This window comes from Numida meleagris, chromosome 1 (assembly GCF_002078875.1).
Source record: "Numida meleagris isolate 19003 breed g44 Domestic line chromosome 1, NumMel1.0, whole genome shotgun sequence".
Taxonomy (NCBI): domain Eukaryota; kingdom Metazoa; phylum Chordata; class Aves; order Galliformes; family Numididae; genus Numida; species Numida meleagris.
The window spans coordinates 50,373,067-50,389,038 of record NC_034409.1 but is presented as its reverse complement, the minus strand read 5'-3'; the positions used below and the strand labels follow the sequence as shown (position 1 = coordinate 50,389,038).

General features: G+C 48.2%; 1 protein-coding gene across 12 annotated transcripts in view; it reads left to right on the top strand.

The window, feature by feature from the left end:
• ZC3H7B (zinc finger CCCH-type containing 7B) overlaps nucleotides 1–8,395 on the top strand; it is a 44,989-nt gene extending 36,594 nt beyond the window's left edge. For 11 of the 12 annotated variants that reach the window (XM_021384306.1, XM_021384314.1, XM_021384298.1 and 8 more), the window contains 5 exons: nucleotides 176–281; nucleotides 1,424–1,532; nucleotides 2,803–2,936; nucleotides 3,593–3,756; nucleotides 4,365–8,395. In XM_021384306.1, the coding sequence (XP_021239981.1) occupies nucleotides 176–281; nucleotides 1,424–1,532; nucleotides 2,803–2,936; nucleotides 3,593–3,756; nucleotides 4,365–4,557 (706 nt within the window). In that variant the 3' untranslated portion in view covers nucleotides 4,558–8,395. Of the gene's footprint in view, nucleotides 1–175; nucleotides 282–1,423; nucleotides 1,533–2,747; nucleotides 2,937–3,592; nucleotides 3,757–4,364 lie in introns of those variants that run through there. The other variant, XM_021384332.1, reaches the window with a different exon arrangement.

Here is a 15,972-nt window from a genome sequence, read left to right as displayed (position 1 = left end):
TTCTCTGCCAATGATGTGGATATCTAGGAGCAGATAGGTAGTGGCAGGAACACGCTGAACTGGATGGTCTGGTCATCTCCCATCTACCATCTCCCAGTTCAAGGGATCTCTGAGGAAAACAAAGCTTTGTTTTGCTCTGCCTTTTACCTCTATTGATTTATTCTCTCTTCCTTAGTTGGACAAAGGAACGTCGAGTTCTGCTGGTGATGTCCAAAGCGAAAAAGAAGTGGGTGTCTGTCCGACCACTGCCTTCCATCCGCAACTTCCCACAGCAATATGATGTAAGCCCCATAAATGGCTCGGCCAGGTGCCCCTTCCCTCCCAGCATTGTGCAGTGCTTTGAGGCGTGCTCCATTGTAGACCTGGCTGGGAAACAGGCACATGATGTTGGCTGAGGTGTGAGAGCAGGACAAACTGAAGACAGAGAGATCTCAGATGCATCCAGCAAAAGAGTGAAGCAAGAAAAGGAGCAGCACTCATTTGAAACACTCAGTTACATGCGTATGCAAGTTTCTGTCGCTGTTCTTAATGCAGTCACCGTCTCTAGGACTGGTTGCCACAGGGTTTGGAGATGAGGTTTAAGTCTTCCCGTAGGTCAGAGTTTCTCAATGTGGGTGAGAGGCGAGATGGAGTACTGGGGAGAAGTCTATCCCTGCCTTTGCTGTGTCTGGGCTGCTGTCTATTGTGAAACTTGCCCAAATTGTGTTTTGAAAGCAAAACTAAGAACTCAGCTAAAAAGCCTTGTGCTATGAGGAAGACAATAGATATCCAAGCTCTACCCCCAACTCCAAGTATGGCAAACAGTTATCGCTCCCTCCCTCTCTTTTCCTTTCTCCCTAAAAAGAGAAAGCTCCTATCCCTCCTGCCCCATGGGATCCCCTGTATCCATGTCCAGCTGCAAGGCCATCTGTGAGGTCTTTGGCACTCTCCAGTTGAGGGCCTGTTGCGAGAGCTGAGAGGGTGCAGCAAGTTTATTGTGGTTGCTGCAGTAGTAGATGGGGCCAGAAGATGAGTTGAGGATCACACAACAAAGGCAGGTTGGCATAGGTCCATCTTTGCCTGCTTGGAGATGGCTGTAGAATGTGTCATCTTTGAGGCCAGCAGTGTGACCGGCAGGAGACACTGTTGGGCTAATCCAGGTTGCTCCCTGCCGTCCTCCCCAGGGCCAGTTGCATATGGGAAGGACACTAAGAGAGAGGCCAGGTGCTGAACTGAGCTGCCTCTGCGTTTGTAGGGAAATCTTACCTTTCATGTCATCAGGAGCTTGAGGAAAAGAGGCGTGAGTTAATGACATATGATGTGTTCTGTTTTGTGACATCTCCTATGTGCAGTTTAACACCCTTATTGTTTTTTTGAGCCCATTTTCCCCTGTAGCGAGGAATGTTTGTGCAGATGCTAAATTTTGCTCTCTGTCTTTTAACAGTTGTGTATCCATGCACAAAATGGCAGGAAATGCCAGTATGTGGGCAACTGCTCCTTCGCCCATAGTCCTGAGGAGAGAGACATGTGGACCTTCATGAAGGAAAATAAAAGTGAGTGGGGTAAACGTGGGCTGTGGATGCAGGGTCTGTTCAGACTTATTCCTGATAAGCTGTTGCCCTGGCAGTTCCCCAAAAAAGCTTCAGTGTCGCTGACATCAGCTGAACCCTGCACAGCTCTGTGCCCATGGGAGCCGTGGCAGGGCTCGTGGAGGCACCACCAGCTCTCTGTCAGCTGTTGTTTATTCAGACCAACAGCGAGCTGGGGAAAAAGATTCTTTGCAATGCCTAGTTGTTCAGGTGCTCACCTAGCTCTGGTGGGAGCTGCTGGAAAGCTGGAAGGATTTCAGGTTGTCCAGTCTTTGTGCTTGGACGGAGGATCTTTCTCTGCTGTGCTAAATGCCGTTGTTTGTTGCAGTTCAAGTGCTTTTGTTACTGGGCCTTTTTGAAGCACATCAAACCAGTCTGGGTGTGTTTATTCGAGCATGAATGTGAATCTTCAAACGCCAGCGTTGTTTCAGTTTGGCGGAATTTGCATTAATTATTCCCCATTACCTCAAGTTCTTCAATTACCCATTTAGTGAGGAGTAAATCACTAAGGCATTGCGCTTAGAGCGTCACACTGCTGTCTGCAAACTCTTATTTTTTCCATGGCCTCTCTCACAAATTGATCTTGAAGAGGCAGACATGCAGTCAAATCTTCCAGCCAAAATTTCCCAGTAGCATCCCAAATGTGTTTTAAACCAAAAGCACCAAGACACATTGATTGCACTTGTCTGGGCAGGGTTTGAACTCTGAAGCAGGCTATCATTAGGTCTTCCTCCCCTCCCTAGTGCTTCCTGTGGCCAGCTTGCTTATGGGCTCTCCCCCTCCTCGAGCACTCAGGATGAAACGCAGGCTTAGAGGAAAGAGATGGATCCAAATCCAGCCCCTGCCTTTGCCGTGGCTGCAGGGAGATGCCTGCTGAGTTCAATCAGAATGAAGCCTGATGGAGAATCACCTCGTGGGGTGAAGTCCATGGGGATCTTGGGGCACCTTCTGTCCTTCTTGAATACCTTGTGTACCTGCTGTCATGGGTGCCCCTCAACTCGTAGAAGACAGCTCCTAACGCCAGGCTGGGGAGCTGTAAATTTAGCTCCTCTGCCCACAGCTCTCATCTGGGAAGGTGACACTGGGCCTGCCGAGCACTGGCCTGAGCTCTGATGGCAGGAGCTGCTGCACTGGAGAGGGGAGGGAAGGGCTGCCCCACCATTCATCCTTTTCTCGTAGTTTGTGCACGGTGCGGGAGGTTGTCTGAGTGACTTCACGGGTCGCCTTTGTGCAGTACTAGATATGCAGCAGACCTACGACATGTGGCTAAAGAAACACAATCCTGGGAAGCCTGGAGAGGGAACACCACTCACTTCGCGAGAAGGGGAGAAACAGATCCAGATGCCCACTGACTATGCTGACATCATGGTAAACAGCTAATCTCTTGTCCTTCATCCCTCTCCTTCAGTGCTCCAGGTGTAAGCCAGCAGGGGCTGAATTGCTCTTCTGGGAAAGAGCCCATGCTGATGTAGGTTAAATGGGGAGCTTGGAGCAGCACAGATGAGGTGGGAGGGGATTTACTTGGGGCAATAAGGCTTTGCAACAGCTTTTCTGTTAATCCTCAAGTGAGTAGGCGTCTACGTTGCGCTCCCTTTCGCATGGGCTCAGCCTCTCCCCAGGGTTCCTGCTCCTGGGGAAGCTGGGAAAGCCACTGCTGGCTTGTGGGAAAAGAAGGGGAAGCTTGGAGGTGAGCTGTGTCTAGAGGTCAGAGACCTGAGAAAACCGGAGGCAGATGTGGCTCCTTAGCCCAGGAATGGTGGCTGGGGGAAGACTTTGTGCTTCTGAGGGGTCTTGCGCTGCCTGAGTGCCTCGCAGTTAGCTTGAGCTGTGGGTGGACTCAGAGCATCTCTTCAGTGTGATGCCCTGAAGATGATGCGGCAGGGAAGCATGCTAGGTCTTAGAGTGAAGCAAGCATCCAGGATGCTCTGGAGGGAGATGGAGAGAGGCGATGCCAGTGTGGGGAAGGCTGGTGAGTGTGAATATTGACACACTGACTGGCCTTTTGCCCTTTCTGCACCGGTTAGATGGGCTACCACTGCTGGCTCTGCGGGAAGAACAGCAACAGCAAGAAGCAATGGCAGCAGCACATCCAGTCGGAGAAGCACAAGGAGAAGGTCTTCACCTCAGACAGTGACTCCAGCTGCTGGAGCTATCGCTTCCCCATGGGCGAGTTCCAGCTCTGTGAAAGGTACCATGCACACGGCTCTGTTTGATCCCAGAAGTGATGACTACTCAGTGGTAAAAATACATTTCCAGACACACAACTTCAGAAAAGGAGAGCACGCTTCAAGTCTGCCCTTTATAGCCATAATGTGCTCTGCTCTGGGTCTGCTAAACACAGTCTGCTCGGCTCAATTCTTGGGGGAATCCCAGATGCTTTATTAAATTGTTTGAACGTCTCACGCCCTCTGAATCAGTGCCTTGAGGTGCCTTCAGAAGGCTTGTGATGGTTAGAAATGCCATTTTAGTTAGAGAGAAGGCTGTGTCTCTTGTGGCTGTTTTAGAGTTTCCTGGCATTTCCTGTCTTGGGTGGTGGCTTCTTCTGGTCCTTGCTGGTCCAGCTCTAGCTCACACCATTTCATTCTTCTGACTGAGTCTCCTCATAGGTGCTGCTGTTTCTGCGTCCAGCTTCTCTATTTGCCTTCCTTTGGCTGCACACAGGTTGCAGGAGAATCACCCTTAGTAAGGAGAGTTTGCAGCCAGTTTTGGTGGGCCCCAGTGGAGTCTCACAGATGGGGAGCTGAAACCCCTATCCTGGTGAGGGATCCCTGCTGACGGTGCTGCTTGTGCTGGCAGGTTCCAGAAAAGCAAGGCCTGCCCCGAAGGAGAAGAATGTCGCTATGCCCACGGCCAGGACGAGCTGACGGAGTGGCTAGACCGGAGGGAGGTGCTGAAACAGAAATTGGCCAAAGCCCGCAAGGACATGCTGCTCTGCCCCCGGGACGACGACTTCGGGAAATACAACTTCCTATTGCGGGATGGGGTATAGTAAGGGCCGGGGAGGGAGCCTGTTGGCTGGAGAAATGCAGGGCGGGTTTTCCGAGTGAGGCAGTAGCAGGGCGAGCAAGATCCGTGTCTCGCAAAGAGAACTTTTTCTTTTCTTTCGTTTTAAGATTTTGAGACGATGATTTATTAGTGGTGAATGAAAACGTGAATTTGATTCTCCTTGGCCAGCGAACGCCATGCTCACTGAGTTTGTGATCCATCTTCTCTCTGTTTTTTCCCCTAAATTCTCTTTTCTCTCCATCTTTTTGTTTTCGCTGTCCTTCATTTAAAGGAATGGATCCAGTCTGTACTGGGATGTGAATCAGAGAATTTCTCCTTATCGTTCCCCTGCCCTTCAATTGGGACTGCGGCTGCAGAGGTCAGGAAGACAGAGCTGAGAGAGAGGGCTAGACATCCAGTGAAAAGGGGACCATGAAGTTCATGTGCTCCTTTTCTCAGTTGCAGAGCAAGCCTCACAACTGGCCTGCTTTCCTGGGAGTTCAGTACCAGAAGAATTGGGAATCGAGACGCAAAGAAAAAAAGCCACAAGATGTGGCTGAAAACATCAGGGCTTAAACCCCTGCTGATTATGTTCCCCCGAGGCATCAACAGGAGCTGAGGAGGGTAAGGGCCATCTAGTAGAAAGAGTGCAGCTAAAAGTAGCAAAGTAATTAAACTTTTTGCAATGGTGGGAACTGCATTGTAAGTGGCTGTAGACTGTTTTGGCTGACTGTAACCAGGAAGCAAATTGGTGATGCCTCACTAGATGTCTTTCTCAAGTGTGCAACACATTTTTGGAGTGGGTGGTTTGGTTTGTTATTTGTCTGGTCTGACTGGTGCAAGTAAGACTGCAAAGTCATCCAGGAGGTGTAGTGGAGACTGTGACATGCCATGTCACATGTCACTATACTCCACACAGCAGGATCAGTTAGGAAGAAGGTTGTAACCAAAAGGAGTCTGTATTTCTCTGTCTGCTTGTGTCCAGGAAAGAGGCAGTGAAGTTCCCTTCTTGCTCTTTAAGTGGTGTGTGTTAGTGGTTACTTAGAGCTGAGCTTTATACTGCACCACCAGATGATGAGTTGATGGTTGGACTAGATGATCTTAGTGGTCTTTTCCCACCCTAATGATTCTATGATTCTATGAACTGGGTGGGGATTGAATTAGGACACCATCAGGCAGCATGGGTGTAACACGGAGGGCCTGGCACTGGTCATGCTTTGCTGATGGGAATTCAGCTGGAAGCACATTTACAAGCGCTAGAGATCCAGTCCAGACTCACTGGATCTCAGCCCACTGATGGTTCTCCATCAGGGCTGAACCCCCAGCCAAGATTTTTGGTTTTCATAGTGGTGGCGGCGAGAGGCCTCACTTCTCTGTACGCCAGCCTTGTTCTTTCTGGTGTTCCCATCCTGTAAGCAGTAAACATGTCTTTTGCTGAGCTTCCCTCTCATCTCTCTTGCAGTCCAGCTGCGCTCTGCAGTTTTGTTTTCATGGATGGCATCATCCTCTCCAACACAAAAGCATCTCCTTCCTTGCCTTCATGATGATGTCTTTTTTGTATAGAGTCTCCCAGAACAGCAAGCTGAGAGCCCTCAGGGCTGGCAGGCAGCACTGTATCCATGGTAAATACAATTTGGCTGTATTCTAAATGGTGCTTCGGCGTTGTTGAGTCCCTCTTTACCCTGCCTGCTCCCATATCCTTTGGGTTCCCAGCTCTGAGAGAGATGGGACATGGTAATAATATGCAGGAGATGCTGTGGGAACAGCTGGTGCCTTTCTAAACCAGCCTCCAGGTAGCTGCATCAGCGACACTGAGGTAGTTATGGCCCAGGAGCAGAATGCGCTGCATGCTGGTCTTGGGTCTTTCCAGTGGTATGATGTGCCCCAAATAAGCCACATGTGCCTCTGAGCTTGCTTCCTCACCTGTAAAAATGCAGAGGGAGTCATTGTTTTCATGGGAGCTTCCCTTCTTGGCTGTACAGCACCTTGAGATCTGCCCTGAAAGGGGCCTGGGCTGTAGCATCTGATGAAACACGAGTGGCTTATGGTAGATCTGGGAGATGAGGGGAGGGAAGTGGCCATTTCCAGCTCTGCCCATGTGACAGATGAAGGACGAGAGCCGGAAGAATCTGTGCAGATCGAGAATAAGAACGACCAATGCAATATCAGACATGGCATTTTTTGAGAGCTTAGGTGCTGTATTTTCTCTGCTCTTTGTTGTAGCTGTCTAGATCGTATCTTCTGCTGGTGCTCCTTGTGCTGGTCAATTTTATAAACAGAGAAGGAGAGGGGAAGTGATAGGCACCAGCTCCTCGGTTATCTTGTCCTGCTGGGCAGAGATGCCAAGGAACTAATCAGGATTGGGAAATGTTGGAAAGTGTTTTTATTTTTGAAACAAATCTGCATCTCTAGTGTGACTCAAGCGTTCGCTGCGCTGTGATTTCTCATACAATAACTTGTTTTAGGTTCCAGAGTGGGTCGTTGTCCCCTCTCCCTGTCTCTGCACGGGGAGCTGAGCTGCTCAGTGGGGCCGAGATGGGGAGAGGGCAAGCATGCGTGAGGGGAGGGAGGCCCACGGTCACGGGTGTTATGTTGAGTATCTCTTTTCATTTTCCCTGATATGATAACCTGGTCTGTGGTGTTGCAGTACTTTGTCACCAGACTTGTTTTAGTGTGTATATATGTGACCCCTCCCATGAAGCATATATACACAGGTATTAAATATATCGCTCTATATAATATTATATGTGTGTGGTATCAAAGGAATCTTTTTAATAAGGGTAAAGGAAAAGGACTCGGGCCAGGAAACGCAGCATCTCCATTTAAAATATGAAGACTTTTATTTGGGTTAGGGAAAGGGGAATAACGGAGGGGAGGGTTTTATATAGATAGGTATTAATTCTGAGATGGGGCATGTTTTCCTGTTCATGCTTTTAAAACCCCCTAGGATGTCCTTACAGTCCCATCTCAGCGAAAGAGTATTATACTGCTAACTAGTGAGTGAAGTTTTCACAATAAGGCTTTGCTTATATTATCTAAAGGGACATTGTAAAAGGCAGGAAGCGTCACACTTGACTTCCCAGGCTCGCTTTATCGAGTCAAGAGGTTTTTCTCCAGCACGTTATGTACTTGCAGTAGAAATGCTTGGCGCTCTCAGCTCCACAGCAGTTAAACCACAGGTAAGTTGTAGGGCTGCTTTAGCGGCGCATTCGCAAGACCCTCTGATAACTCTCTTTTATTCATTCGTCTGAGGGAAGAAGAACATTTTGCAGTGCGGAATCAAGTTAGGGTTATTAACAAAAGCAGTGTTTTGATTTTATAACATTAAAAGGAAATCTCATGTCCTGTAAAATAACCACACGTACAGAGTAGAGACTTTGATTGAGATCAGCTTGTTAAATGCTGAAGGACTTGGTGAAAATCTCTTCCCAAATCCTTTGGTAAGGATACAGGTTTAAGTGATGCTGGTGTGAACCTGACCTTTACAGGGGGAAGGAAAAACAAACAAAATACCCTACTTTGCTTGTATGAAACTGTATGTCAAAAACGGATGGGTTTTAGCAAGTGAAAGGAAAAGACAGCAAGGGGATGCTGCAGTTCTGAGCTGGGTAGTAATGATTTCGAGTCCTTTAATATGTCTTTGTATTAATATAATTTAAGAATACCACGCTTTACTATTAAAAAAGAACTTAGTATCTTTCATAAGGTCTAGTATCAGGATAATAATGTAGATGTTTTAACAACATTTTTGTTTTTGTTCTTAAAAAAAAAACAACAACAAACTTGCTTCTTTTAGCCTTTGTAATAGAAAATAAAAGTGTGCACTTTAAACCCTCTTCTGATACAGTGTGTGTTTGCATTTTTCAAATAGCCCACAAACGTTTCTTATCTAGGTTCCAGGTTTCCCTGCTATAAGGAGGGAAGCAAAGGGAGTACTTTTGGCATTGGATCATTCGTGCTTTCTGCCTTCCTTCCATATAATCTACTGCTCATCTCAAGCTAGAGGTTGCTCTCCTGTGCAGACTGCTCTGTTCACCTGGGTCAGCCAGCTGTGCACCCTGCCAGGGCAATGCACTCAGTCCCACCCCAAGTCACATGCAGCTCAAGCCATGAGAAGTGTCTGTGCAGATTCCCCCCGGTGGGATGCTGTGGGAAGGTCATACCTGGGGGACAACAGCAATATGGAAACATGTATTAAGAAAACTTTTCTTTTTTCTTTGCCAGTACATCATGATGCAGATTAAGTGCCAAAGCTGAAGATGTGGCAAAGACAAGGGAGACTTGTGGAGACACCCTGCTACTGCTGTACAAACTGCAGGAGTGACCAGAAGGTCATACCCAGTGAGATCTAAAGAGGGGAGACTTGTTAGGCATCTGCCTAAGTGTCCAGATGCAAACATGACAGCTCAGGATCTTCTGGTCAAAGGAGAGGCCTGAATACAAGCTTGGTGTGCAGGGAGAATGAGACGGGTGCATTTTTGAGGTGCGTTGACTGAGTATGTACAATGTGAGAGGCATTAGTTATAGCCTCTGCAGACTACTGAGACCCTGCTGGCTAGCATGAGTGTAGCTTTTCCAGTACAATGGGGACCAAAACTGTCAAACTGTGAGGCAGACAAAGCATAGGGAGAAAAACAAAAGTACTAACTGCAGTGTTTTCCTGGCAGACCTAAGCCTCAGCTGGAAACTCCTCACCAGTGTTTCTTCAGTGAAGAATAGCAACTTACGTTTTGAGGAGGCAGGAAAAGGAGTGGTGGCTTCACCCTCCCAGGAATTTCAGCAGACACGAAGGCAAGGGGGAGAGAACAAGGTCAGCCAGGAAGGATTTGGGTCCAATGGCAGAATGAAAGGAGCAAGGGAAGGGACCTTCTCCTTGAGAGGTGGGAGAAAGGCTGCCAACTAAAGGCCTTTAGTGCCACGATGCAGCAGTATGGCAGAGGCAGCTTGCCTTGCGAAGTCCGTAAGTTGCAGATGGAATTCCTAAGCAGTTTTGTGACCAAGTCTGTCTTCCCACACTACAGGGAAACATTTCTGGGCAGTGACAGCAGGTAATGTAAACATGGTCATCACTGTTGTTTGTTGCTGCCATTGCACTATGCCTGAGCAAGAACAGTGGATGATTTGTGCCCTGCAGGAGCTGGAACTTGTTGAGCTGCGTGGGTCAGCGAACAGGGAGGAGGGCGCAGAGTAGGTAATGCTGCAGGGCACGTGGTGAGGAAAACACTGGGCAAAAAGTGATGTGCTAAATAGTAAAGGAGAGAGACAGGCAGGATGGAAGTGACTGGTGTGAAGGGAAATGGAGGAGGAAAGCCTGCAGGAGTGCCGGCTGGAGCAGACAGCCATTTGGCGCAAGGCGGGGGAAGGTGCAGAACAGATGGATAGGCACCTACGGGGTGAGTCTGGGCAGAGGTCTTCTTTCCTCCTGGAAAGCTGTGGGTGCTGCTCAGGAGCTCTGTCCAATGTCTCATCTAGCCTCACCCCTTTCTCCCTAGGATGGGAGGGGAAGGGCCAGAGCCCATCTGTTTCCATTAACTTCTCTCCCTCACACTGCACTGGCTAGATTCTTGCTTTCCATTTCTCTGCTGTTCCCACTCCTGGCAGGAGCAGCAGGTCCCAGTGCCCCCAGGGCAGGGGTGTTATTTCCTAAAAGCAGATCCAGCTGCAGCTGGGATAAGAGCAGGGAACAGACAGGATGACAGCTCTGATTTACTCAGTGCCTTCTGCAACAGCTCCCGAGATTGCCCCTTTCATGAGTGCTCCTCTCTGTGGTTTAGCTTGTGGCTAGCAGTTCCCCAGAAAACTTTTTTTCTTTTTTTTCTGAGAGCCTTGTGAGGTACAGACAGCAGAGCTCCAGGAAATGGGGTTATTTGTTATCATCTGAGATAATCCTCCCAAAAATGACATTTACCAAGGACTGAGATGGAAATCTCTAAACCCAAATGCCAGAGTAGATTTGGCTTGCTTGGAACCGGAAAACTCAGTGCTGGAGGTGCTTTTCCATGCATTTCTCTGTGGATTTCCTCTCTCTGATTTAGTTGTGGGCCTTCAGTAGTGCTGGCGCCCTCCAGGCAGACGGTCAGGGAGGATGAAAAGCTGCATACTTTCTGTAATTGAATACTAACGCACGCTCCCCTGTTCGTACCCCAGCAAAGCTCAGCAGCGGAGACAGAAAATCCTAGTTTCATGGGAGTGAGATGGCCTCTGTTTTCCTCAGCCGAATGGCTCGAGGATACCTACAACGTTGCTGGATGTGGTGTTTCAAAAGAGACTTCCAGCAATCTAGATTGTGTCCTGTTGGAAAACCAGGCATTTGTATCTTGTCTGTTGAGAATCACCTGCAGCCAAGCTGCCCAGGCTTCTTGTGGGATTGGCTGTTTTCTTTCAGCTCATGTTCTTTCCCCAGACTCAAACTCTTTTATCCATCTATTAGGCTCTGACCTCTTGGGCCACAGCGCTGCAGGGTCCCTTCTCCTACCAGGGGCCACATAGTTCCTGGGACAGGTGAGTGAGCTTGGGATGGGTTGGCCAAGGGATGGCTGAGAACACTTACAGACAGCCTCTTTCTTTTGAGGAGTGGCTGCAGGAACATGCATCTTCCTTGCCACCCCTCCCAGCCATCTTCCACGGACCCTGGCAGAGGCCCAGCAACTGCTGTCCTTGGATTTCCCCATCCTTCTTTAAACACCTTTGTTTTTTGTTGCTCTTGGCATCTCCTGGGCTCTGCCTCCTGCCAAGGGTCTGATAAAGCAAAGGCTTGGAGAGCTCCCAAAGCCAGCTCTACCCAGGCTCCCCAAGTATTTCTGGAACAGGGAAATGCATAAAAGCAGCTTTAGGCGTCCTTCCTCCCCAGGGCAGCAAAACCTCTTGTGACCCTGAGTCCTTCTCACGTTATCTCCCTGCCTAGCACCTAGCTTTCTGGCAAATAACACCACACAGGGAAGGCCACGTGCAGAACAACAAAGATGCCGTGAGCCTGGCTGCCATGTGAGCACCCCAAGAGGTGGGCATGTCTTGGCAGTGGGGTGGGAAGGAAAAGCTCATTATCTTTTGGCACGCATTTTGGGAAATTAGTTTTTAGAAATCTTTTTGCCTCCGGCAGGAGATGTATGCGATTCCTTCTGCTGAGTTGCGCTGTTTGCTCAGGGGATCCCAGCACTGCTGATAGGGCTGCAGGAGGTACATGTCCCACAGCCAGCCCTGGCTTGCAGAGAAAGCAAAGCTGCTGGCTGCCTCCAGCCACAGGCTGTATCCCTGCAGTGGGGAGGTGTGGGTGCTGAAGGCTGTGCCCGGGCCAGACCAGAACCAAGAGATACAACTGGAGGGACTCGCTGCAGCGGTCTGTCCCTCCTCAGGTACATGAAGCACTCACCAGCCCTCCTCCACATATGGATACAGGCATGCACGTACACATGCATACATGTGAATGCATGCAATGACCTGCTTGGGGAAGAAGTGGCCCATTGGAAGGTGGGAAGGGGGCTCAGCATAATATCTCATCAAGTCTGCCTGTCCATATCTCACATTGCTACCATCAAAAAGGGTTTTATGCATGTATTTCATGCACCTGATGTCCACTGCCACTAGCATCAGCATCTTGGCGCTATAGGAGAGACTCCAGGATGTGGACAGGCGTGCTTTCAGAAAGGTCATGGTAAAATTTATCCTGCCAGTCCCTGCCAAGGTGGAAAAAAAATCACGTACTAAACCCAATGCACTATGCAAATAAATAGTTAAGTTCCCCAGCGGAGGCTCTCATTGGAGCACAGTATTTATTTGTCCTAGGAGCTAGTACAGGAGAAAAAAAATTACGGATGTCTGGAAAGAGGCAGTGACTGACCTCTGGCAAAGGGTTTGCTTGGGCAAAAGAAGAAAGAGGAAACCATTTACCAAGCTGGGTTTGATGAAAGAATTGGGGCTGGAGCCTCCACCCAGACCATGGGGAGTAGGTTTGAACTGCAAGACCTGCAAGAGAAGACCGTGTGAGGTGATATGGAAATTTCCAAATAATGGCTACACTGCCAAAGTGAATACTCCCAAGTGACTGAAAAAAGAAAGCTGTTTCAAGAGCAGCAGGGCTTGTAAAGCTTCTAAAGTTTTCTACAGACTTTTATCCTTATTTCCAGGTATACCTCAGAGGAGTAGCCAGCCTTATCTGCCACCTCAAAGTCCTCTCAGTACTGCTGGGTCCTGCCTGTACCCACACTATTGCCTGCCAGGGGCAACACGTGCTTTGGGGTCTCAGCTACCGATGCACATGCCCCAAATCAAACAGAACAAAAACCAGCAGGTTTTCTTGCTGAGGAGTCATTAATTTGACTCTCTTCTTCCTAGCTTATCTGTCCAGTAGGAAAATATATTTAAATGTATTTATCCCTTTGTCAAAGTGGGTAGTGTGTTCTGGGTAAGGGAGGATTGGATAGATGGATGGATGGATAATACTGTTGTGTAAGATTTGTGTCCTTATAAAATCAGAAAAAATGTTTTTTATTTTCTAAGAGGAAACATCCCATTGGATTATTGAGCCAAGCTTTCATTTCATCCTAGGAAGCTGATATAGCAATTAGTAATAATAACTACTAATGCTGCTCTTTGGTCAAATGTCCTTTCTGCTGGTGGGCTCCGCATAAGCTGTGCTCTCAGATACCCATAACACACAGCTAAGCTCCCTTATGAAACTGTGGCGTCACAGTGTGCAGCCAGGTGCCACCACCCAGTACAAGACCCATAGAGACAGTTTTCAGGAGTTTCTGCCCAAGAAGGCACTCAGGCATGATACTGCCTCATGTTTTGGGGCTGAGGGTGGCTGTGAAAGACTGGCATGAGGGGAGGCAGCAGAAAGGCAGCTCTAGAAGCACTACTGATGTGGCCCTTTGAAAAGATTGAGGGAGCGCTCCTTGGGCTGAGGGAAAGTTGGTAACCTTTAGATCTGTACAAGGAGCCCTCTCACCAGCTCCTTGCAATAAACAGGGCTCTATCAGAGAAGTGCAAGTGCCCAAAACTATTCCATGGGGCCTCAAGTTGCCAGGAAGGCAGATAACCACTGCAGCAGGTGCTCTGCAGTTCCTGGTGCACTTTGGGCCTGTAGAAAGATCCCTGCAAAGACAGCAGCAGAATTGGGGTTTTAAAATGAATGTATCCCTGGCCTCTGCAGTTTAAATAGTTGTTCCTGGAGTTTGGCTCTCTATGTCACGTTCAGTGTACCCTTCTCTCTGCCACCCATTTAGAGCCAGTGCATGTTGATTGTGGCTGGTCAAATCTGTGAGAAAATGTGCTGTGAGTGGCTGACTGGGCTTCTGAGTGGTGGAGAAGACTGCTGAGACCTCTACTGATATGGGATCACAATGAAAATAAAAAATGAACTGATCTGATAACAGTGCAGCTAGAACAAATTATACAATCTGTGGCTATGCCCACAGCTCTCCATGATGACACAGAGCCAACATTTCAACTCCATTCACTAAAGCAGCTCAAGCTCTCTCCGTGTCAGGGACCCTGCACTGCTGTGACTTCAGTCCATAGCATGATTTCTGCTTCTCTGGGGCTGGATGTCAGGGCAATGTTGATGCACCCTACTAGTGACGCTACCTGAGTTCACAGAATGGTTGGGTTGGAAGAGACCTTAAAGCCCACTCAGTTCTAACCCCCTGCTGTGGGCAGAGCTGCCACCCCCCAGCTCAGGCTGCCCAGGGCCCCATCCAACCTGGCCTTGAACCTCCAGGGATGGGGCACCCACAGCTCTCTGGGCCGCCTATGCCAGTGCCTCACCACCCTCTGAGTAAATGTCATGGTTTTATGATTTTCGATTATTGGTATTCCACATCATAACATCATGTAGTGGATGTACCTGGTTCTCAGAAGAGAAGGACTACTACATTCCCCAGGGGACTTCACTCCCATTACCGTTTCCCGGTTAGAGGGAAAGATAAAAACTCACATATCACGAGACCTTACCTCTTTCCACCTGTCTCTCATCCCAGCAGCATCTCGCTCCCCAGCCATCTCACCATCAGTAGTAGAGTAAGGCCTACTTTAATTTTGGACACTCTCTCTCATTGCATTGGATTTATCAGCTTAAATTGTAATTATAGTGTGTTATTTTACATTCTGGTATCTTATTTAGTAAATTAGTTTGTTTCTCCTCAGTTTGTTGCTGCTGTTTTGTTTTTAGGCCCATCTCCCTACCCTTTTTCCCTTTTCCCTTTCATGGGGCATGGGTCTGTGGGTCCCCCGCCCCATTTGTCACAGAGCTGGGCCGAACGCCCGTAAACCATCGACAGTAAAGAATTTCCTCTTAATATATGTCCTCTTAATATGTCCTCTCTTTTAGTTTAAAACCTATCACTATCTGCCCATGTAAAATGTTCTCCTGGTTGAGAGGTTGATTTTCAAGGGTTATGAATCAAGAAGGACGCACAGTGTTAGCAGGAGACTTTGTGGATGAGATGTGCATTCTCAGCTCTCCACACAATAATGTAATGTAATGTAAATGTCCACTGAAGTTTAATAATTCAAAATCCTAAGTGACAATTTCCTCCCAACAAACTCAATTTGCCAAAGCTATAAACGTCAGCTATAGGACTAGAGGGAATAACCTCAAGTCATGCCAGGGGAGGTTCAGGTTGGATATTAGGAAAAATTTCTTCTCTGAAAGAGTGGTCAGGCACTGGAATGGGCTGCCCAGGGAGGCGGTGGAGTCACCATGCCTGGAGGTGTTTAAGAAACATTTAGATGTTGTACTAAGGGACATGGTTTAGTGAGGAAATACTGGTGGTAGCAAGATAGTTGGACTAGATGATCTTGGAGGTCTCTTCCAACCTTGGTGATTCTATGACTCAAACCACTGTAAGGCTGAGCCTTGCAAAACAGACAGGAGCAAATAGAAATAAAGGCACTTCTGTTCTCATTATCACACCCAGCAAGAGAAGACCCCAGCACATGTAAATCAGTCCTTCCCAAGCCAGATCCCTGTAAAGAAGATCAGACTTTTTTCCTCCTGTCTCTTGTCCATCCCTCCACGCTAAAAAAACTTCACTCATAGAAGGGGCTTGCATGCTGAAGATCTTACCTAACCAGCTGTTATCAGAGTACTCTCAGGGTACATGAACTTGCCTTACATCACTGCTTTGAGAGGAGGTTGTTGGATTTCCAATAAAACTCTGTATTGCCTCTGAAATTCTGCGCTTGTGCACGATGCAACTTGATAAGGAAGATGCCTAGCACCGTTAATCAGTACGGACTTAGCATGGACACACAGTAAGTGTTACATCACAGAAAAACAGACACTATCTGCCTCTCTGTGAGCTGGAAAGTTAGCAGACAGATGCAGGCACGGTGTGTATGTCTCCTTGGGGCAGGCTGTGCAGCTCGTAGCTCCACAGATCCATTTGCTATTGTGTTTGCAGCCAACATGCGTACCCCT